General features: G+C 40.5%; 4 protein-coding genes across 8 annotated transcripts; 1 reads left to right on the top strand and 3 right to left on the bottom strand.

Moving 5' to 3' along the window:
• Nucleotides 1-1709: 1709 nt before the first annotated feature.
• On the top strand, nt 1710-2369 carry LOC135677421 (phytolongin Phyl1.1-like). The gene has a single exon (XM_065189776.1). The coding sequence runs from the start codon at nt 1710-1712 to the stop codon at nt 2367-2369; it is 660 nt and encodes a 219-aa protein (XP_065045848.1).
• A 411-nt stretch (nt 2370-2780) lies between these two features.
• Nucleotides 2781-10108, bottom strand: LOC135583327 (auxin response factor 7-like). Of its 4 annotated transcripts, none has more exons than XM_065187126.1 (16): nt 9728-10108; nt 9240-9612; nt 8953-9143; nt 8121-8236; nt 7819-7914; nt 7650-7706; nt 7135-7287; nt 6905-6989; nt 6277-6367; nt 6003-6167; nt 5516-5635; nt 5358-5433; nt 5006-5174; nt 3884-4407; nt 3475-3665; nt 2781-3332 (listed from the first exon to the last, which is right to left on the bottom strand). In XM_065187126.1, exons 3-16 carry the CDS (start codon nt 8981-8983, stop codon nt 3131-3133), a joined length of 2076 nt encoding a protein of 691 aa, XP_065043198.1. In that variant the 5' UTR covers nt 8984-9143; nt 9240-9612; nt 9728-10108; the 3' UTR covers nt 2781-3130. The 4 variants fall into 4 exon arrangements, with proteins under 4 accessions (XP_065043198.1, XP_065043201.1, XP_065043199.1 ...); XM_065187129.1 differs by having other exon boundaries at nt 8969-9143; XM_065187127.1 differs by having other exon boundaries at nt 9274-9612.
• A 773-nt stretch (nt 10109-10881) lies between these two features.
• On the bottom strand, nt 10882-12539 carry LOC135677710 (VQ motif-containing protein 31-like). Its single transcript, XM_065190085.1, has 2 exons — nt 12121-12539; nt 10882-11451 (listed from the first exon to the last, which is right to left on the bottom strand). Exon 2 carries the CDS (start codon nt 11428-11430, stop codon nt 10921-10923), a length of 510 nt encoding a protein of 169 aa, XP_065046157.1. The 5' UTR covers nt 11431-11451; nt 12121-12539; the 3' UTR covers nt 10882-10920.
• An 842-nt stretch (nt 12540-13381) lies between these two features.
• On the bottom strand, nt 13382-22602 carry LOC135676207 (zinc finger CCCH domain-containing protein 5-like). Of its 2 annotated transcripts, none has more exons than XM_065187124.1 (9): nt 22036-22602; nt 20840-21001; nt 20593-20730; nt 20290-20448; nt 17705-17797; nt 16352-16468; nt 16037-16111; nt 15648-15871; nt 13382-14504 (listed from the first exon to the last, which is right to left on the bottom strand). In XM_065187124.1, the coding sequence occupies exons 1-9, from the start codon at nt 22444-22446 to the stop codon at nt 13676-13678; spliced, it is 2208 nt and encodes a 735-aa protein (XP_065043196.1). In that variant the 5' UTR covers nt 22447-22602; the 3' UTR covers nt 13382-13675. The 2 variants fall into 2 exon arrangements, with proteins under 2 accessions (XP_065043196.1, XP_065043197.1); XM_065187125.1 differs by having other exon boundaries at nt 13382-14501.
• Nucleotides 22603-23490: the final 888 nt, after the last annotated feature.

The following is a 23490-nucleotide window of genomic DNA, read 5'->3' as shown; positions in this document are numbered from 1 at the left end:
CAAAACTAAAAGGTAAGAAATAGAACCCTTCGCTTCGTCTTCTAAAAATGAGAGCATTGAATGATGCATTGCTTAAAAGAGTAATAGAAGAAACAATATCTTAAGTTGTCTTAAAAAATAGATCAGAGTGATGAATGAAAATACATTTGAGAAGAAACAAATTAAAGAGGTCTAGATGGCTCAACAAATGGCTGTCATTATACTGTTGCCATTCAAACGGCGCCAATGATAGCCAGAATAAGGCAGATCTCTTTTTTCTCAAGTTAAAACTATCTCAAGAATCTGCTCATGCATCATTTTCACAACATGCAAACATTTGCCATTACAATAGCTACCAACTATTGAGAACAGAGGCTATGAGCCATTTAACTCCAGAAACAACTAATGTAAGAAATAGAAGATCTCCTCTAGCATGGTTGTGAGCCCATCGAGCCGATGCCTCACTTCGGGCAATCCTAATAATGACGAAACAATTCCATTGCTTGCAGGACATATGCAACCAATGCCTCACTTCATGAGTTATCAAAACAACACAACTTATAACAATTAGCAATGGTAGACAGTGTACCCAGAAATAATGAAACGTGAGTCCATAGGGCATCAGGGGAGTACCATTTGCAGATCACGGCTCCCTGAAGTACTCTCCACGAGCTGAGGCCATGCGCGAACATCGTATATGATTGGCCTCTCCAACCACGGCACCATCAGATGCGTTCCTTCGGGACAAACCTGCACAACGAAGCTCCACCTTACCTACGATAACCAGAACTAAAACCATCAAAACCGCATTCAGATAGCACTCCCTTCGATGAAACAGGAAAGATCCCCGAAACACAATCGCCACACCCGAATCGAACTTGGTAGCCTCAAAGGGCACTCCCCACACCAAACTAACGAGGAAACCACACGATCGCCCTATTAGTCGACTAATTAGATCATTCGGGAAGACTTCGAGACCTTGTCCTTGATGCCGTAGATGAGATTGAAGCCGATGGCGCGGTGGCCACCTTCGCCGTTGCAGAGGCCGGCGCCGCCAAAGATCGCGACCTTGAGGAGGTTCGCTGCGGCGTGGAAGCAAACGCGCCAGGAAGCGAGTAGTGGCGATCGGCAGTGGAGGGTTTTGGAACTTCTTGCCCGTGTCGAAGCAGAAACTCGTGGCGTTTATACGACCGAAACGATTTTATCTCGATCTTGGAGTGATAAGATGAACGGCGTAAAAACATTATAAGTCGAGTCATAAAAGCTTGGATTGAAATAAATGTTTTATATATCATGTAAAGTAATTTTAATCGGATCAGTAAACAAGTATCGGAGAACACTTACGTCCTAACATCGCGGGAGGGATTAAGCGGGCAATTGACTTGGTCAACGACCCATCAGGATATTGGAGCTGGCACGTGCGGACCTGACTCCACCCGTTTCGGTTCGTTCCTTTTTTTACAAGTCAATTCTCCAACCTGTACCTCTCGACCACCTCCGACCGTCAAGAACGGCACCCCTTCCATCTCTATTCTTCGCTCCTTTTCTAATTCTTTTACCGGTAATCTTTCCTCTCTCTCTCTCTCTCTCTCTCTCCCTCGTGATGTTCGTTCCTGTCCGATCCCTGCATCTCCAATTCCGAAGGGTTGCATGAATCCATTAGCATCTCGATCCCACCTCCGCCACCGCCACCTCGCCGACTCCCGGCTCATGAACGCGGGCTCTTCCCGATGGATTCTTCTTCTTCTTCTTCTTCGCCCGGAAACATCGTCTTCTTCAGCGTGTCCAAGGAGAAGGACCTTCTGTACTCCTACAATGGCGGCGGCCAGGAGATCCAGGCTTTGGCTCTGAGCTGGTCGGACAAGGCGAAATACCATCACGCTTGGCACTCCCACACCGTCGACAACATGACCTTCGGCTTCCTGATGCAGGACGGGTATACATTCTTCGCCATCGACGACGACGGGAACACCGGCAACTCGGAGATCCTGCTGTTCCTGGAGCGCCTCCGGGACGCCTTCAGGGAGGTGGCCAAGGACGACAAAGTGGGAGACGAGCTCAGCTGGGTTATCAGAGTCCGAGCAGGCGACAAGACCAGGAACGCCTCCATGAAGGCGCAGCAGCTGTCGGGGGACACGCACGAGGAGAAGAGTCCGGAGGATGTCGGCGGCATTTCGAGCAGGGCGTTGAAGGTGGACGTGCTGCAGGGGCCGGCGGGCGGTGTGATTTCTCTGAGCCGGAGCTTGAGCTGCAGGCTGATGGCGCAGCAGCGGGCGCGGCGGTTGTGGTGGCGCCAGGTGAAGATTGTTGCCGCGGTCGACGCGCTGCTGTGTTTGACCATGTTTGCCGTGTGGCTGGTAGTATGCGAAGGCTTTCAATGTGTGTCTTGATGAGAGGATGAGGACGACGACGACGATGAGACTGCATCATTAGACTTGAATCAGTCCACATCCTCTTGTTTTCGATCTGCAATTCTACGCCAAAGCAGAGTTGTTAGCCCAAAAAGATTTCATGCTGGAATGATGTTTGCTGAACGAAATGTTTGATTTATCACCAGTCAAATGTCCTGTCCAATCTGACTAAATGTCTTGTTTGTTGTCATCATCTCCTTCCCTTCATGGACTTCGCGTACCTGCATACATTTAGCCTCCAAAGATTCTTAAGGTACATGTATAATTATTAAGTTCTTCCACATTGGACCATAGCATCAACTTCAGCATGCATTCTGCTGTTGAAAAATGTCATGTCAACAAAGGGGAGTCACCACATGCAAACTAGTTTTACAAGCAAATTTCACCACATTGAACAAAAGCAGCAACATATCGACTGTATAAACATAGACGGTTAATCCATTTATCAACGAGGGAAGAAACATATAAGGTGTTATGCTTGTTACCCACTACCCTAATTGCATTGTTCTTCTTCCTCGGCATCAGGCAGTAGCCCATTTCAGGCTTGAAAGAAAGACCATAACCATAAGGATGTATATTTATCCGCATCACGAACACCAGACACAACATGGCAACTGGTGCAACAGCAACCTTGGCAATCAAAGAGCCCATATTGGTGCCACATACTAATGGCCAAACCGCTACCAAAAACAGCATGGACAATTGCATTCCTACATGGGGAGAAGGTACGTCAGTGATTCCTAACCAGAAACATCATCCTGGCCTCCAAGACCTTTCTGCCCCGCGGCTGCATTCGTGTCGGCATCAGCATCAAATAAGGCTTTCTTTGAACCAGACTTGACAACCTCACCAATGACTGGTGGCAGCTTCCTCTTAGGAGAAAGTCTCTTGGCTTCTTCGCTTGTGTAAATATATATCTTCCTCACCATGCTGCAGAACTCACTGCAAAAACATGTGCATAAATCCAAATCAGTTTGGTGGCAGATGTTCATACACCTCACCAAAAAAAATTCAGAAGCGGATTCAGGACATGATTTCTAGTAATTTATATATATAGTTAAAGGGGAATCTTTCGGAGACTTACAGCCAAGGGTCATCACCAACCAACATCATGTCATCCTCATTGTCTGTGTAGACAACCACCCACTTTTTGACTGCACCAGAGAGCTCTCCTTCAATACTAAACATGTTTTCCAGCTTGTAAAGAAGATCATCATATCCACATAATCTTGTCAAGTCCACTGCCCTTCCAACTGCCATACCTTGCATGTGAACCTGCATAACAAGAAGGGCTTCAGTCATACTTCAATCTTAGCAAGAATATCCTTCGCTGCAGAAATTTTTTTTTTTTTCTGCCAGCATCTCTGGCAAAACAATTTTCCAATATTCAAATAATGAGTTTCTCCTGACCAGAGAAGTAAACTTTCAATATTAAGATGCAAAATTATCATGATCAACGGAAGGCAAATCAAAATGAAACATCAATCCATAACCTTGGTGCAGCTCCTCGGTTGCCTGCTTTGTGTCTCCCAAGATGACCTTAAGCATAACTTCTCCGGCTCACTGTTGTCTGCAGGTGCATCAGACCTCTCAATGTTTGATGGCCGTGACTGTAGGTCTGAATCCACTTCCAAAGATATTGCAGGTTGGTCCACCCCAACCCCTGAAATTGTCGGGACTGGTGACATTTCTCCCATTCCAGAACTCTCAATCAGCTGAATCCCAAATAGCCTGCAGCCTTTGCTAGTTTCCTGTTTTCTATCACATGGTTCTCTATTGATGCTTGCCGAGAAGGTGTCACTTTGAGTTTCAGTCATGATTGGCCAGCATAGGCGGCTGTTGATAGCAGTAGATGGAGCATTGCTTGCATTGAATCCAATGGAACCAGACTGTGATGCAGATGAGAATATACATGCTGGTTTATATGATGAATATGGCTCTTCACCTCTTTGTGGCCCGGAAAAAGAGAACATTTGGGCAGTCTCGACTTGGGATTTCCAAGAACCTACATAAACAACTACAGCAGTGTGACGGCAGCTAGGAAAAATTATCTGAAGAGCGGAATTAAAAGAAGTAGCTGACCATCATTACAGGACAAAAATGCGTATCATGTACAGATTACTTCATCTATTGATTCATCGAATACAAAAATCTTCATCGATCAGTGCTAATGACAAGAATAGTGTGGCGTTCTTTTTGTTGTCATTTATGAACAATTAAGTGTGTTATATGAAACACTCTGATGCTCCCTTATCTTTCAGAATATCTTAGTCCTTAAGCAGTTGATACCAGATTTGATGCAAAAGCTGAAAAAAAAATTTTTTGCAAGTTTATCTCACAGCATCTGAGTACTTGTATGAAGACTGATCGCTTCTCAAAGCATACAGATGGAAGTTAATTCTCGGAATGTTCTACACAATTAGTTCAACTGCTTATTAAACAACTGACAGGTCATTAGTTTACTCAAAGGTCAACAGGTCAAATAGCATCACCAAAAACAATTGAAGGTACTCAAATTCAGAAAGAAAAAAAGGATAAAATAAAACCAAAAATTGAAACCTGATTCACAGGTAAAGAAGGGAACTGGAAGCAGTTACAGATAGCTAAATTCATACCAGGCGTAGGAGAAGGTCCTGGTGTTCCAACAGGTGAAGCAGGTAATCGTGCACGCTTGATTCGCTGGACTGGTTGGGCGGACGGAGGAGCAGCTGCGATCAGCGGCTCCAACTCCCAAGGTGAAACACTGTCTGGACGCAGCGTAGATGATGGTTCATCCCATTGGACCTAATCATAAAATTCAAACCCCTTACTTGGCAGACAGACAATTCAGTAATTACTATTTAAGAAAAAACATAGTACAATCTAAAAAGTAAAAGGTTTCATATCATTACATGGATGGGGGTTAAAAAACTTCCAGAAACTTCTAAGTGGCATCATGCTTCTATGCCCCATAGCAGGAAATCTTACCTTCAAGGATCTCCACTCTGAATCTGCCCATTGAGATGATACCTTGTCTATGGCACCAACAATAGTACCACTAAATCTGCAACAACATAGAATGATAACTAGCTCATCACTGTCACTAGCAAGTCTGATTATTTAGCTTAGAAAGACATCAAAAGTACCTCCTTTCAGGAGTATCATCACCCTCAAATCTCATCTTAAACCTCATCCCTACAGAAAATTTGTGACTCTTGGCTTCAATATACTTGTTGAGACTTATGATGAACTCAGATCGACTTGCTCTGCAGTATTCACATTTCATTATAAGTCAATTTCTGATTTTGTGCTCGCAAGAAAATGAATTTAAATTGACATCTAAGGCAAATCTATTAAGTTCAGATAAGCTGGCAAAAGAAGACATAATAACTAGCTAAAAGATGTGGACCAAATGACAAAATGCAAATTGTTCATTACAAGTTAAAAAAGGAACTAAATGAACATTAATGTTAAAAAAAGACTTTATCACTGCATTGGAAAGCTGGACCACCAAGTTCCTCAAAACATTTTAATCTGCCAAAACATATACCTCAAAGCAAGTGTAGCGTGCGAGGATGGCCAAAGAGATTTAAGAGCATAAATGCCATAAATGAAGGGGGATAAAAATGTAACCTTGGTTTGTAAAAAACAGAAAAAAGAGTCCCAGTAGTGATAGCATGGGATGCTGTAGCAAGAACTCCAAGATGCATACTATGACTGGAAATGACAGATGATGGCATGTTATTGAGTTGCCTCATGAGCCTCCTGACACCAACTCGCAGCTCACCATTTTCCCCTCTGACACGAACATATATAGATAGAAATTTCTAAGTTAAAACAAATTGTATTTCTTGCCAAATAAATGTCAAGCTTCTCAATTGCTCAATGAAACTAATGATTTCCTCACCTTAAAAATATAAAAGCATCACCAGCCACCAATCGCTTTGAGCTGACAAATACACTCCAACCTGTTGTAAGCAGGTGGCGCCTAGGTTGACCTGGAAGAAAAGAAAATGAAAAAGCATTATTATCTTAATTCCATAGTTTAAGCACTACGTGATCGCTACTTCAATTGTAAATGATGACAATATTTGGCAAGTATCATAAAGGATTGCAATTTTCCAACTCTGGAGCTTAATGAGAAAAACACTTTTGGCACCTCACGGCTTTCTTGAAAATTGTCATGCCTTGCAGAAGTGAAAACTACACATTGACCCATATCAGTTACAAATTATAAAAAGCACGCATTATCAGAGAGTCTTTCCTGCAAAATACATGTGTCTGTTGCAAATTATATTCACTTTCTGACTCGGAAAACTTTTTTTAAAACAGTATGGGGTCATCCACAACAGAAGATATCTAACATTCTTGTCTAGCTGTTAAAGAAATTCTCTGGCCCACGTGAAATCAACTCCTAGTCCCTAAGTGGGAAACCAAATATTTGGGAAAGCTCGAAAGGTGCAATAACAGCATTGAGTAACAGAAATATGAAGTATATTTTATATGATTAACAATTTGAAAAATAAAATATAAACCTCGAAAAATGTGGCGGAACCGCCACTCGTTTTGATGAAGATCTTTGGCAACTAGTTCTTGGCAAGGTGGATCCTGTGTCATGTCCTACACAAGGATGAATGAATTTAGCAAGAAAGTTGAAATATACAAAAAAATAAGAACTAATCAAATTCATTTGTGGGACAGTTAAGAATCATAGCCTGCTCAGATTGATGAATGAGCATATAAGTAACACGTAATATCAACTAACCAATGGAGGAAGACATTCATCTGCATGTCTCCTCAGAACTGAAAAACCTCCATGAGTGCTTGTGTCCGAGGCAGTTAAAGTCTTACAGAAGGAGTAGACTTTGCACCTTTCAGGCTCAGAAAAAGGAGGATCCGGACTAGTGACCTCACCTTGCTAATTTATAGATAGCAAGAAAAGAAATGATAGTATAAATAACAAAGAAATAATCCAAAGTATAGTGACATCAGTATCAAAAGACTAATCATTTGAAAGAAAAAAAACTATCAGGATACATAATCTTGTTTGTAGAATCATTAGAATCAGAAAACCAACTTTGTGGTAAACAGATGAAGGAAAAGCATTAACAGGAATACACAATAGCTTATGACAGACCACAAAAAGAAACTGAAGCTTCGATGGTCACTTCAAAAACATCTTTCTCTGTAGAAGGAGAGCACCTCAAAACATGCATCACACATTTCCTGAATAACTTGATATCACAGACAACTATATAAACTCAATTAAAAAAAACTCACATTTGGTTCAGGTAACAGTATAATGTGTGCATAAACTTCGTCTGTATCTGGTTCTGCCTGCATCATGACATTACACGAATGAAAATAGCATTATTCCCTTTTATTACAGGGACATACATCAAAAAGAATGTTACAGGTAGAAAATAAACATGAACTTTATAGCACTTACTCGAAGTTCAACATTTACCACCCTGCACAGGATCTTTGGTGGTAGATTGAACACAGGCACATGCTGGTCAAGTCCCTGATTTGTTGATGCCTCCAGCTATAACATTGAAAAAAGAAAACTAAGGCAGAGACGAATATGTATCTAATGTTGTTTTATCATTAAAGCCCTTCCACAATCAGGATAATGGAAACAAGATGGAACTGGTGATCAACTACACTTTCCTAAAAGGCTGCATCACTGGTAGCAACTAATGCAAAACTCTCAAACCAAGTAAACAGAAGACACTCAAAAGCTTCTTGCACCTGTTCCATGTGACCTTGGGGAAAGTAATACACACGTTCATTTTCACGAGGTAAGGTAACCAAGGGTCCAGCACAAGCATGCCATAGTTCCTTGTACAAGACATCACCAGAAGTCCCTGGGAAAGAAGATATAACATATAAGTCCCAAGAACCAAGAAGAATTACAGCAGCCCCAAGAACCAAGCAAATTGAAAACAAACCCTCAATAGAAAGACGACCAAGAAGAATCTTGCTGTATATGAGAAAACAAGTTTGAAGGACTAGCAGTTTAGAAGAGATTATTGTTTAATGAATCTGCAACATACGATTGGACAAGCCAGAATCTAAGGCTATTAACGACATTGAACATCTTGAAGAAACAATACTGAGGAGGAGGAAAAACCCCCAAAAAACAATAAGCAAAGCAACATTAAAATTAGATTCGAAGCCCATCAAAGTAACATAATAAAGAATAAAAAGTGAACCAAACGAAATACCACATTCAGCGCACATCAAATTAGCAGAATCTAATGTGAAAACAAAACAGGACAAAAATAGAAAGAGTATGGTTGTGAGGAAAGGGCAAACATAGATGAGAAATCTTTTTAATCTTTGGACTTAATTTGTTTGTAGGAGCAATATCCAGAAATGCAGATTTCCTCAACCAAGGTACAAAAAGTATTACAAAAGCCAAGCAACTAAAACTAGAAGAGTAAAGAAAGAACCATTTAAAACACCATATTTCAAGCATAAAAATGAACACAGTAGCTCTCTATAGTAGAGATGCAATCACTGAAAGAAACCACTACTCAATTATATATATATGTTAACAAAAATAAACACTAAATGAAACCTGATGAGATATTCACATTTGCCACCGCCATATGGGAACAGCTGAAGCTTCACTCCAACAGCTAAGCAAGCAAAGGATTGAAATTGGGACAAAATCACAACAAAACAGATACTCTGCTTCAGGTTTCGTTACCCCATGACCACAAGGTATATGACAAACGGAGGTGGATCGGATCTCTTCTTCTTCCGGACCTTCAAGACAGAATAAATACTCATTAAAGCCTGCTGATCACAACATTAACTCCAACTCCAAACTACAGCACACCTACAAATCCCTACAAAACCCACCTAACTCTAGACTAATTCCGGGTCGGTGCAACACCTAATATAGAATATGAAGCCTATTTCTGATCCCGGCTTTGACGCTTTTACTCCAGTGGAAAAGGAAACAATCCCTCGCAGCCCTCACTCTTCAACTCCTGAGAAACAGATAGAATACAATCTTTAACGGCCGTAAGGAACAATAAAGGTGGCCATCTTGCCCTCTTGAAAACGCCTTCGGTGCGAATTCCTCTTGTAAACCACAGATCTGAAGCGAAGAACACGAACAACTCCGGAATTTACGGACTTGGAAACCTCACTCTAATGTCCAACTTCATTATTTGTTCTGAACATCAAATTCCACCAAAGATTCGTACTGACCTTCAAGATTCACGCGATCCTACAGAGAGAAAAAGAATAAGCAAGTCGACTGAAACCAGAACAAATCCGGCTACCAAGAAAATCGAATACCGATCTGAAGAGAGGCGCAGATCAAAGAAATCAAAGGAATCTACCTAGATCAGTCGATCTTTAGCACTCGAGCCGAAGTTCCTAACTGAAAACCGCTAAACCCCGAAAAGTAATCCCAATTCCGCGACAATCTTTCAGAGAAGACCCACAAAAACCAAGAATCCAAAATTCCTACGGAAACCGATCCCTTTCCGCCCCGTTCACCCCACGAACCGGCGGCACTCCGGTCCACGACCCACCGAGGACGCGAGATTCCGACCGATCTGATCCCTAAATTGCTCAAGATCGGAAGAACGAGAAGAAGAAGAAGAAGAAGAAGAAGAAGCGGCAGAAATGTGTGGCTTTGAGGAAGAAAGATAGGATTTCTCTATATTATTTCTTCATGTGTGTTGTGTGCGTGCTGCCTCTGCGAGACCCTACACGGACTCCCCGGCAGCGATGTCTCCTGCCCTAAAGGTCGCTCGTACAAGTCTCACCGCATGATGTACCAAACGACTTTTACTATCGAGTGCCACGAGACCCGCTTCTCCAATCCCAGCCGTCCGCTTCGTGCGAGGATAATTAAGTTCGCTTAGCTGGCCTCGTCAGTACCCAATTGTACGAAACGCTTTGCAAACCACTGGTAGGCTATTACTGATCTACCCCGAGACTTCGAACCGGACGGTTCAGGCCATCGCCAATGAATTTGATCGATCTGATGTCGAGCGGATAAACGAGGATTTCCGCGAGGCGAATCCGACCGTCGATGCCGATACATCTGGCGGCTGGAACCGCGACACGTCGACGAGGTAGGGGGTGGGGAAACCGTGGCGTGTGGGATAGTCTATGCTCGGGTGCGCGTTTATCCCGTGAGGGATGAAGCATCTCGTGTACGGTCCCAGACAGGGTTGAGGGAGTTCGTGGTTGGGACCCCGGGAAGCAGCGGCCACGAGGCGTGACGTCGGGTGGGGTCCAGCTGCTGGCGAGCCACCGGACACAGATCTCCGCGTGTCTGCGGTCCGCGTTGGCCCATCGTACGACCATTTATGTGAGGTGGATTAGTTGCGTAAATATTCAATTTGTGGCTGCCATCGAAGGATTTTAATTATTTTATATATTATATATTATTTGCTTCTTCTAAAAAGTTTTATATATATATATATATATATATATATCAACAAAGGTGGAAACTTGGTTGGGTATAAGAACTGGATGGGCATTAACAATGAATAATGCTACAGCAATAAGCCTCATGCAATCAGGGTTGGTCACTGGGCTGGGAAGAAGAAGACAACGGAAAGAGAGGAAGCAACTCCGGCGCGTCGGCGTTACGCGGCCGCGGCGAGGGGTGCAAGTAAAACCTCCTCTCCTTGATAGCCTTCTCCTCCTCGTTCGGATCCACCTGCACCTTGTTGCCTCCCTCCTCGCGTATGTGAAGCCTGGCGAAGCTGGTCGAAGGAGACGCCACCACGGGGCTCATGGCAGGGGAGATGGCGGCGGGGCTGGCCGGGAGGGAGAGCGGCCGAGGCCGGAGGGCGGTGAACCTGCGCCGAGGGACTCCCCGCCGCTGCTCGTGCTGCCGCTTGAGCCCCGGCGTCTTCAGCTTGTGGGAAGAGGAGGAGGAGGAGGAGAGGGCGGGGTGGTGCTTGTGGGCGTCGTCGATCTGGGGGCCGGCCGTCAGCCGCTGCACGAGCTCTTTGAAGGTGGCCGTGTCGGTTCGCACGAAGGTGGTGGCCGGAGCGGGGCTTCGCGGCGCTGCCTTCTCCATGCACGTAAGTCTTCTCAGTCACTGCGGCATGAAAGCATGAAGAAAGAGCACAAAGCTAACATAGAACTCAAAAGAATTAATCGAGCAAAAACGGCGTGGAATTAAACATTATTTTAGATTCCAAAACATTAAATATTATTTCTAACTTCATATGATTATACATATCGATAGCATATAATACAAATCAACTCCAAGAAATATACCACCGCACATAACCAAACCTATCGATAGCATATAACCAAACCTACTCGTAGAACAGATTAAATGAGAAGGAACAAAAGAAGAAGAATTCCTCCTCACAGTGAACACACAGCTTTAGAGGTGTTCTTTGTAGAAAGGGCAAAAAGGTAACGACCGTTATCCAACACCTCTTCCTCATTTGATGGGCTTTTCGTGTACGACTCGCCACCGAGCATCCCTCGTCACAACCAGAAACAGCAGGCGTTGGATGAGAGAGAGAGGGGGAGAGAGAGAGAGAGAGAGAGAGAGGTGAGTTTCTGCAATTCGTATATCATCTCATATTTAATCTGATATTTGAAGTGAGTAAAAGCATATACATAATCTAAACACGAAGAACAGCAAAAACATCACAAGAATCTCTCTCTATATATACATATACATGTATATATTCATTTATTTTCTCTCTATATATGTTCCATCAAGTGGTAGCCAAAAAGAACAACTCCTCACCAGGTTATCTTCTTTGCGCAGTAGAAGACCTACTTCAAGCTGGAACTCGTCCATCGAGCTCTGCCAACCCGAGCCATAAACAAATCGAGATCAATTCGGCTTCCAAGAGGCCAAGCAAGAAGCGAAACGAAGAACCGGGCGAGGAGGAGGAGAGAAAGGAAGAAAGAGGAGAAGGCTATGGGCGTGAGGGCTTCATTTGCAGGGGAGGTGGACAAAGGAGCAGAGGGAGCTCCACAAGATTACGTTGGAAGCGTGAGGGGTTTCTTTGCGTTCAAGTGTCCATTTCAGATATTTTTAGCTAAACGGAACGGGTCAGCAAAGACACAGCCGAGCTGAGGAGGAATGCCAATAGACTAGAGAGGTTTGGCACCACACCAACCTCCTCCCGTGGCATGACAGAATAGAAACTCCAGCCATGGCGTGCGAGGCCGTTTCTAATAATACCAGCGGAGGCCGGTTGGGACAAAGCATTTAGCGGACGGTAATGCTTTGTGTGCACACAATGCCTGCATCAGGAAATCCTTCAGGTTTTCACAAGAAGACGACGCACAAACCGCTGTTTCGGCGTATCCTTTCGATATAGCCTGTCAACCTGCAGACCGAAAAGCCAGCCGTCATGAATTAATTGCTCCCTCGGCATCAGCTGCAATACAAAACTACGAATCCAGTAAATTAGATGATGACAATTTCGATTCGTATCACACACAGTACGTGTAAGCAACTGCATAAACAAAGGAAAGTTCAACAAAATGCAGATCAATTCTACTACCAAGCAAAAGCTCTCGAAGAAAATTACTAAATATCAAATGTTTTCCGAAGGCCACAAAATTCTGTAGAGAATAAATAAAGAGGATCCAAAACCGATTCGATCCGAACTAAGATTCACCAATGGTTCCTTCAACTTTGAAGAATCAAATTAATTTTAATTTAAGAGATATATATATCAGTACGATTGAATTAACTATCCCAGGCTCTTAGTCAATTATTCAAACAAACCTAAATATCCAATTTTATAGATGACATGAACTCGATTTTATAAATTTTATCATGTCAATCAGATTTCAATTTGATTCAATTAAATTTAACTAATTCATTTAATATATATATATATATATAATTACTTAAAATTATAAATCAATTAACTAAATCAAATGAATACATTTTAAATAGATTCAATTAAGTAGATCAGAATCGATTCCGGTTCGAATTACATTCCTTTAATCGAACCAAACCGGAAAAAACAATTGAACCAGATGGTATATACACAGGTAACAGATAGCTGCTCGGACTTATATATTGCACATCACAAATGAATGTAAAAGAACTCAAAACTTCAGGAGCTTGTCACAAGTTGAGCACCGCACGTCGTTGGAATGGCAAAATGAACATTTACTGATAGTACCTTGAAACCAAAGATCATTGCACTTCCAGCCAGCATCTAAAGCTTCTCAAAACTTTTAGCAGGAGGAGGCTAACAAAGATTTAAAAAAAAAAAGGTAATGATAACCTGACACCGAACGAAGACTCGTGGATCATAACTATCAATCAATACTTCTTATCGAACTGTCTGTCTGCCTGAAGACCTACCGGAGTATCTCTTCTCTTCCTTCCTCTTCAACTTTTTGTTACTAGGCTCATCACTACGATCATTGTCGTCGCCCTTTTCCTGGTGAAGATTTCTCTTTCTACTGCTTCTATCATGTTTCTTTTCTCGCCTGCTTCTGCTATGTGGTAAACGAGCATCAGCATCCTCTAGATCAGAACCTTCACTTCTGGCTTTCCAATCAAGATCATGAGAAGAAACTCTCAAATGGTGATCATTTGGTTTTCCAAATTTACCACTATGACCATCGATCTCATAGTCATAGGACTTATGCTTTGATCGTCGACCATATTCTCTACTTTCAGTGAGGCAACCACTGTGCTGTGAGGTGATTCTGCGAGAAGGGTCTACGTCGGAACCAAGATCATCAGAACAACTTCTTCCATTGTAGCGTTCTTCATCGATGCTAAGCCTGTGACTGGACTTGTCACTTGAGAGGCTATTGGAATGGTCATCACTAAGTTCTCTGTCATCATCAGTGTAGTCTGAAAATTGTGCATACTTCTGTTGTTCCTGAAATCTTGATTTGTACCTTTTTGATTTCATGTGCTCATTGACATAGGGCTTTACTCTTTTTTGCCCCGATGAGTCTTCCCTGTGTTTCCTCTTATATTCCCGGTCATCATAATAGTTTAACTTATCATATTCTTCAGATCGTTCATGCTTTTCCACAGAAGTGGGCTTCTCTTTGCTCCTACTTGATTGCTCCCTCCTGTTTTTGGCAGGAGAATCATTATCGAGTTCATCCAGCTCACTGTCAGACCTTCTAGAGAAGTACCTACTGCATCAAAACAAAAATATCGATTAGAGGTTAAATCACGAACTTGCAAAGATGGCAAGCATGGATAAGGAATCATATTTAACAGCAATATTCCAAATTATTAACCAGTGTGTATTTGTATACAGTCTTCTATTTAACATTAATAGAAGCGGCTTAATTGGGAAAGGACATGCATCTCTTTATATGCATGAATCTGTTTTATGAGTGGATAATGTAAGCAGAATATGAGCGTACTTCTAATCTCTGATTTTACCTTAAGCATGAACAACTGCTAACCATGGATCTGATTACAAATACTGACAGCTGATGCTATCCCACTTCTACCTAATAAACTCATCATGTTCCTCTCACTTCACACCAGTCACAAGTGAAACAGGATATTCATTCAATATGAAAGCACCTAATAGGTTCTATAAGCCATAAGTCACTTGACAAAAGAAACCTTATATTTCAACTTTGAAGAGAGAAGAGTTGCATGATGAATTTACAACTGGAAATCTGAAATGTTGATCAAGTAGGAAATTTCAGCAAGCAAGCCTACCTGATGTTTCTTTAGACCCCAACACAATTTATGGGATTGCACAAACTCTACATGAATTTAGAGTCATAAAATTACTGGATTCCTAAAAAAAAACTTAAAACAGATGTGCTTCTCATCTTGGAACTCTCAATTTACATTTCAAGGGTGCAGCACAACACATTCAATCCTTTTCCTCGGCTTCAAATTTGTTGCCAGAAACAATGTCCCAAAAACTAAAGGATGTAGAATACTAGAAACAAACATATATGACCAGACAAATTAAAACTAAGTTAAAGTCACAACATGAACCTGAGTCCATGAGAAGATGGGCCGATTTTGAGGTCCAACTTAACCCGCCACAAGTTTTCTAAGATACGGTGAAGGATACAAGTATGCAACCCATAACCCATGTGTATTCATGACCCCACCCCCAACCCCCAAACCAGAATATATATATATATATATATATATATATAGCATGTACCAGTTCAGTCATGACCATATCTTGGATATAATATCTATTAACCAAGTTCATAGTAAAGGTATGTGCAGCAATGGAGAGATACCAAAGGACTTCAAGTGAATATTCTCTTTGAAGCCAAAACAAGAACAATAGAACATACCGTTTGTCTATTGGTGTTCTCTTCCTATCTGAACACCTTGGCCTATCAAATTCTTTCAAATCCACCTGCTTGTGATGCTCATACTCATTTGAAGGACCAAATAAAGCAATCATCTTTCTGATCCAGTACTTGGGTGGAGGGTTGTCCCAATCAGCCCACTCATAATCTCCTCCAGGGTTGCGGAAGCAGTGAATGAAATTGCAAGCAGACCCATGAGAACAAGTCTGATAAAAAGAATGTAGAGTATGAATATGATGCGTCAACTTCCTACCTCAACTGCGAATGGTCATAAGTAAGAACTTAGAGAAAGAAGAAATACAATATAGAAGTGGAAAAGCATTTCTTTTTTCTGCATACACCAAAGGAAAAGGGATAACATAGAACCATACTTTTAACTTTGATTTCATGTATTCGCCACATATAGCAACCTTCCACTTTGTCACACCAACGAACTCACATGTTATCTGATTCAGATAAGTAATACTTTAGAACCATGAGACGTGGAAAACAGGAAGAACTAGTAAATGGCAGGAGAGTTATTTCAACTTTCAACACTGGCCTACAAGCAAAAAATATGCTGTCACACAGGACATGATGGAAAAAAAAAAAAAAAGCATGCACAAAACTTGAGATCTCAAGAAGAAGATGAAGATCCACAAGTGCTTCAACAAAGAAAGATGAAAAACAAGTGACAGTCCAGGTACCTGTTTTCCAGCGAAAAAACGACCGTTAATGTTGTTATAAGCAAGAACAGCCGAGTCCAGGGACTTGTAGTGTACATATACATTTCCACGTAGATGGTAAGAACCATTCTTGCACACCTGAAAAAAGAAATATCAGAATTTACTTCCCAGATGGCCAACATAAGCAATTAAGCATAACAGGCATGTTGGTAAAAAGATTACAAACCATCAAATTTCTATCTGGGGATAAGTTAATTTTGTGGCTACCATAACCTTGTTGATAAAAATGAAGTGACTTTTGAACATGCAGAGCAAAACTTATGATTGAATCAACAGAGAACTGAATTCTAAGAGTAAAATTAGATTGTATTAACTCTTAAGCAATATTGAAGTTATTTTAAGGAACAGGCACATAAGATGGAACAGTTTCCAATATAGATAATGGGGTTACCAATGTGGAAAACAAAATCTACAAACCAATATTTAGAGAAGTTTCCTTAAAGGCCAACCGAGTTTGTGAGTAAAATTAATGATGAGATAGAACAATAGAGAATACTTGTTACTTTGCAAATTCCCCTTGATGATAATGTTGCTTAACTAGGAAATTATTAGTTATGATTATGCAATAGCACAGTAAAACCGTTCAAAAACTTTATCACAATTCAAAATATTGCATCTAGACAACAGGAACCATAAATGACACTTGGATTTTAGGACCACCTCTGTTTCTGATCACTAAATAAGAATGCAAAGGTCCAGACATGAATGTAATGGCCACAAAGTGCAGAATGATTTGGCAACACAAGAATTGCAGCTACGCAAAGCCAAAGCATTGGAGCTTAAATTATGTTATAAGAGAATGAGTAGTAAGAATGAAGTTAGGAACAGATAGCAACCAAGGCTCATAAAGCTAGCACGACTAATTAAACATTCCAAAAGCTACAAATCCAGAAAAACAAATCATTGAATATCAATCTCCAATTGATAACCGGAAATATTTGAAGTTAAAATTTTTAACTGCTGCCAGAAGACTGATAAATGATAGAAATAACAGCTCGTCTGCTATGTCACAAAAAAAAGGTGGTAAAACAGTCAAATCACCTTGGAGCACAACAATGAATGAGATATAAAGATGATTCTGTGGAATCTTATTAGGTTTTCTCATAGCAAACTAATAGGAAGTAACAACAAAACTAAGCACATGATTTAAATTGGTTGCCTAGATCAGGTAAGCCAAGAACTGTCTGGATAATTTTCAGTTGCTAAAATCTTTAATAATTTCCAATCCACAGAAAACACAAATTATTCCACAACTACCTATAAGATGTGAAAGAACAAAAAATTTTGGCTGAGGTGTTTTGATAATCAAGCAACCTTGAAGTTTACAAGTTCACCGAACTTCAGGAACTCTGTATGCACATCTTCATAAAATTCTTCATAACAACGTTCAACCTCTTCATCTGTATACTGATAAATGCATGGGTTAAGAAGAGTAAGTTGTGCATACAAGACAATCAAGTAAACGTTGATGTTATCCTGTAACTACTTTCCAAGAAACAAAATGCACCTAAAATACAATAGAAAAATTTACTGGAAAAGAAAACACGAGTACGAAAATATACCAAGCTCATAAAATACTTGATTCCGGTTAAATTTAAGGCATCAAATAATTAATCCAAACACATTTTTTGATTCACATGACAGTTCTTTATCTTTTAATTCTACAAAATTCATTAATTGAATACATAAGTTACACAGAAGGAACACTTGAAAAAAATTAATTATCTTTCTCTGTTGCTACAACGACAAACTCCATATTCCAGCTCAAACGTGGGACTGATAGAAACCTAGAACCTTCACATCTTTCTAGTTTGGTTTAGCAGATAAGACCACAACAAAACTTAAGCTCCATAAATACTTGGAGGATCAGCCAATAACTATACAGGTGAATACCAATGAGATACAAGAGATAAACATAAGAATATGTTCCACTCTAAAGAGAAGCCAACAGGAGAAATTGACTTTTTGCTCCAGTAGTAAATAAAGAACGGAATCTGGATATCTTAAAAAAATATAACTAGCTTAAACAACAAAATTGTTGTGTCACACAAAAGAGACCAACACATGCTAGGCCTAGCCCAGGACTGCAAATTCCAAGTTCAATACATGATTAATTCCTACACGTGCATATTACAAACTTCCTAAAGTAGTTTTTATAAGGAAAATTTTAAAAGCCAACTGGTACAGTAAGGATATAACATCTTTATGTCAAGAAAATTACTAAAAATTTTATGTAACTTGTGACCTGCATTGGGTTTCTGATACTACATAGGTATAATCTGACATGTTTTTCAGGATTCCAACAAGTAACTCTTTTTACTTCTTTTATGATTCTGACATTACCTATGTCTACATTTCCTTGCACATTTTATCACTGCAGTTTCTCAATCCACAGTCAACAATTCAAGTGTCCTCGCAACAATTGACAGTTACAAATGCATACAAACTCAGTTAAGAATCAGACAATATGTTGAATTTAAAATCATGGATAAACAGCAAACTTACATTATAGTTACAAGATATATTATCACCTGCCAAGGAAATTCAAAATAACTTCCAAGCGCAGAATAGCATCAACAGATCATAAATAGATGACCAGATATATACTAGAGGTCAAGGAACTGCTTAAATAATCAGAGACATAAAACAATGTACATTGTTTAAGTACTCATCTCAAATCAACAAAAACATTATAAGACACTAAAAGGAAAGAAGATGCATTATTGACACTTCATCTTCTAAAATACATGATTGCTACTTGGTTGACAAAATATTAAACATGCTTAAACAAAAATAGCTCTGATTCAACGACATAGGATACAGAAGAATAATCAAACTTTCCAGCCTCAACCAAGAGAGAAACCTTGAGTCTCCATTCGAGCTCCTTGAGATAAAATCTGATGCTATAGTTGTTAAAGAACATGGAATCGTGTTGTAGATCTTATAGAGAAAGGGCTTACAATATTTCACCGGCAAGAAACCATTGTGTAGATCCATATCCAAGACAATATCAGTAAGTGTAATGAGAATAATTAGTTAAAAAATAAAAAAAGAAGCCCATTGCACAAGGCTCCTGCCAAGAGGATCAGGTTACATCATTTTTTAATAGCTGATTTGTATACTTAAACTTAGTTTTTAAATTGACATTGCTATTTTCAAATGCGTGCCAGTCTTACTAAGACTTTCTCTAAGATATTTTTATAGCATATCAAGCAGTAACCTTTCTGCGTTTCTATTAAAACAAAACCGACAAACATGCTGTCAGGAATCATGACTCCTACTGACAAGTTTACCAGGACAAGAAGAAGCCGTAACAAATTCTAAGCTATCTTCTGCATAGAACTCTCAATATAGAGATGTTTTGCTCTCAACATAAACCACAAAATGATGCAAAGGCCACGGGGGTTGGAAAATGATGTTCTATTCATTAAATTTATGAGGTTGCAAAATATATAAGTGTCAGTAGTTAATTTCATAAACAGAAGAGCTACAATAAGAGCATATTTTCATTGAAGAATGTCTCCAGCAGCTTAATTTGTCACATACTTCTCCAGCAGCTTAATCCAGAAACAGCTTCCATATAGTATGTGTATAATGTTTCTTGCAGTCTTCTCAGCCTTCTGGCTTCAATCACTTTCCTAGGTTAGAATTGTGACATCATCCAAGGACAAGGCAGACCTCTACAAAGCATGAAAGTACAATAGCTAGAGCATCTAATTAAAGTAGGTGCCAATCTTCCAAAGCTTTCCTGGTGCATAAACAGCTCATAATGATAACTTATGTTTACAAATATATGCAACAAGTGCATGAAAGACTAAAAAAACAATAATTTGCAGCAGAATAAAAAAGGCAATAGTCAGGATACCACATTATCCACGAGAGAGTATCATCTTACAAACCTCAAGCCCCTCATCCTGCTCCGAAACAAGGCCTGGACCATTATACATATTTTTGATGAGCAATGTGCAAGATTTATCAGGATGAAAATGAACTCTACTACAGCGTGGCCCAAAACGACAAGCTCCTGTCTTGAGGTGAAATGGGCAATGAGCTTTATCCTAAAAAGGAACAGAAAAAAGGTTAATTAACAATTACTGCAAAATATGAATATGTTTCATATGAAAATCAGAAATCATCTTAAAATCAGCATAGACATAAGATATCATAATAAATTAAAGGTCAAAGTTTTTAGTAAGACATACTTGCTCTGTTCCAAAATTTGGAACTTCTTGGGCAACCCTTTCCAGCACTTCTTGTGCAGAAATTGATGGACCGTTCATGTATGAAGCAAAAGCTACAGACTGTGGAGGTAGCGGATTGGAAGTTGGTCTGTTATCATCCTGTATGTTAATGAAGCTTTCAGATCATATCCAGGAACATATACCACATGAGTTCAGTAAACAAATTCTTTCTCCAAACAACCAAAAAGAATGGAGTGAAGAACTACACCTCTTCAGATTGCTGTTTATTAGCATTTTTCTTTGCAACTCTCACCCTTTTCTTTTTTACTATGATCTCATTCCCCTGCCAGATGATTTCAGCAGGGCCTTCTTCAATATAATCCCATTCATCATCTCCATCCTCCTCATTTACATGAGCATCATGCTGATTCTGTTACAATTCACAATGAAGAACAAAATAAGACAGTTGGAAGGGAACATGAAAGGTTGACACTTGAAGTACAAAGTACATCAAAAAACGTATTTGTAAAATCCAATTGTCAATTACCTCAAAATGCATGGGGTTTATCACACAATGATCCAGTTCATGGTCAGTTTGCTATTAAAAAATTAACTGATACATTGGTCATCAATCAATCCACAAGGTCACATGGCTTAGTAGTTTGTAAAGTGACACATTAACGTAGGACTGAGAAATATTTGATTACCACATCCTGACTCTCTCTCAGTCTCTCCTGTTTATGAAAGGTCAAGAGACATCCAACAAACTTTGGTATTAATCCATCGTCTAACATAGGGACTGGCAATTGCTTCAACTTGTCATATTACTTGGAACAATATAACAAAGGGACTGGTGATTGTTTCAACTCAGTACAATTCAGATTAGCATAGGCAAACAATATAGGGCCCAACCCCAACTATCTTTGAACAGCCAACCAGGTACCGAAACCTTTTCTCAAAGAAGCTACAAAGTCCAAATAATGATCCATTAACCTATCAAAGCCTACAAGTTAATAACAAACCACACACTTAATAAACGACTTTGGACCCACCATTAGGTTTCCTTGGAATAGCAAAATTATAGTTCATTGCAGTGAACGCCATTAACAACAAATATAAACACAGCAATCGAAGGCTCAAATAGCACGTTCTCATATGAATTGATTCATGGAAAACCCCCTTCTGTTCACATAGACAATCTGATATAAAACCTAACTTGAACCAACAAGGGGATCGTGCCAGTTTTGTTCGGTACGTTTAAAAGATCGAACAAAAGAGATTTACCAGAAACATGGTGCCAATTTTAGGTTAATTAGTCGATGCAACAAGCTCAACTAAGCAGTGAGAACACCAACTAGAATTTTTCTTAAATTAACAGCACCTTTTTCCAAGATGATTTTGAGGGAGAGAGGGAATACACGAAATCCATAACTACTATCAAATTAGAGATGGCAGGATGAATACCTTCTCTTGAGATTTCTCCATGAGCTCCTTCCGCCGCTGCTCCTCCTCTTCCTCAGCCGCCTTCCTCGCCGCGGCCGCCTCGAACCACAACCTCTCCCGCTCCTCGAACAGCTTCCGCTCCCTCTCCGCGATCTCGACCTCCTCCTGCTCCCTCAGTCGGATCTTACGCTTCTCCTCCGGGTCATTGGACCGCGCCTCGTCCTCCTCCCTCTCCCGAATCGCGGCCTCCCTTCTCGTCTGCTTCCGCTTCAGTTTCTTCAGAGCCTTCCGCTTCTCCTTCCTCGACGTGCATCCAACATCCGCGGTGGCACCAGCTTCCGCCACCGGCTCCGGCGACACCGCGCCGGAACTCGGGTCCGCCATCGGAGGAGGATCGCCCGCGAAGGAATCGGTTGGTTGGGGTTCGCTCATCGCCTTCAAATCGAGGGTTCAACCGTCGCCGAGACCAGAAAAGGTGGCGGAAAAGCTAGCTACGGAACATAGTTAGGGTTCTCTCGCGTCCAAGCGACCGATAGAACGAACCAGTCGAAGGCGTTATAGACTTGCAGAGACGCAGCGTTACCTTCGAGAAATAGCACGGTCACCCTTTTATTTAAGCGGGTTTACATATTTATCTTTTTTAAAATTACTTAATTATCCTATATATATATATATATATATGATCGTCTTCCCGGACCATCTCAACCTCTTGTCATTATCCTTCGTCTTTTACCTTCATCGTCCCATCGTGCTAAATTATGAGTTGCCTTTGCATGGTCGTCATCTCCTCCACCTGTCCCCTCCACATAAGACCTGATCTTATGAAGCCTCTATCCCTAGTGTTAACTACTTTTCTTATTATCATTCTAGTCATCGCTTTATTGAGAATGAAGGAGGATGAGATGATCATTAGCGATGTGATAGGGGACAAGACATAACTTCTATCACATTATCATCATCTGTGATTCCCATAACCTCACCCCCAACTTTCTCTCGATTTTATTGGATTCCCTTGTTAGGATCAAGAGCACTAAGAGGGGGGTAAATTAGTGCAGCAGAAAACCTTCTACGAAAAATAAAAACTGTATTCGTTCGTTAAAAGTGATTTTGGTAAGAAAGCTGATTCGTAAATCACTTTAACTTTTGTTTAAGCGAGATGCAGCAAAGATATAAATGCAGTTTGCAATTATGATTCTAATCAGATAGTAGGCGCAAACTGAAATATGATATTCGTACGAAAAAACTGATTTACGTCTAAATGCTGATTCGTAAATCACTTGATTAAGCGAGATGCAGTTTAAGCAAGGATATAAAGGCAGTTTGCAGTTATGATAGAAATCAAAACGTAAACGCAAACAGAAATATGATGATCGTACGATGAAACTTTTTTACGTCTAAACGCCGATTCGGAAAGTGCAAAGCTTGAAACCCGATTGTATATGTGCAGAAAGCAGTAAGCTTTAGAGGAGGTTTGCA

Source organism: Musa acuminata, chromosome BXJ1-6 (assembly GCF_036884655.1).
Source record: "Musa acuminata AAA Group cultivar baxijiao chromosome BXJ1-6, Cavendish_Baxijiao_AAA, whole genome shotgun sequence".
NCBI classification, from domain to species: Eukaryota; Viridiplantae; Streptophyta; class Magnoliopsida; order Zingiberales; family Musaceae; genus Musa; species Musa acuminata.
The sequence above is the reverse complement of the archived record's forward strand: the minus strand, read 5'-3'. Positions and strand labels throughout refer to the sequence as shown.

What these genes read in the sequence shown, in the direction of transcription:
- LOC135677421 (XM_065189776.1), top strand. Translation starts at nt 1,710, where the DNA reads ATGGATTCTTCTTCTTCTTCTTCTTCGCCCGGAAACATCGTCTTCTTC.
- LOC135677710 (XM_065190085.1), bottom strand. Translation starts at nt 11,430, where the DNA reads ATGGAGAAGGCAGCGCCGCGAAGCCCCGCTCCGGCCACCACCTTCGTG.
- LOC135583327 (XM_065187126.1), bottom strand. Translation starts at nt 8,983, where the DNA reads ATGGCGGTGGCAAATGTGAATATCTCATCAG. An exon ending in GTTCCGCCACATTTTTCGAG is followed by an intron (nt 6,368 to 6,904) that starts GTTTATATTTTA and finishes CTTTTCTTCCAG; the next exon opens with GTCAACCTAGGCGCCACCTG. An exon ending in GTTGGTGATGACCCTTGGCT is followed by an intron (nt 3,333 to 3,474) that starts GTAAGTCTCCGA and finishes ATGTTTTTGCAG; the next exon opens with TGAGTTCTGCAGCATGGTGA.
- LOC135676207 (XM_065187124.1), bottom strand. Translation starts at nt 22,446, where the DNA reads ATGAGCGAACCCCAACCAACCGATTCCTTCGCGGGCGATCCTCCTCCG. An exon ending in TGGAGAAATCTCAAGAGAAG is followed by an intron (nt 21,002 to 22,035) that starts GTATTCATCCTG and finishes GAATTGTAACAG; the next exon opens with AATCAGCATGATGCTCATGT. An exon ending in ATAAACAGCAATCTGAAGAG is followed by an intron (nt 20,731 to 20,839) that starts GTGTAGTTCTTC and finishes ATTAACATACAG; the next exon opens with GATGATAACAGACCAACTTC.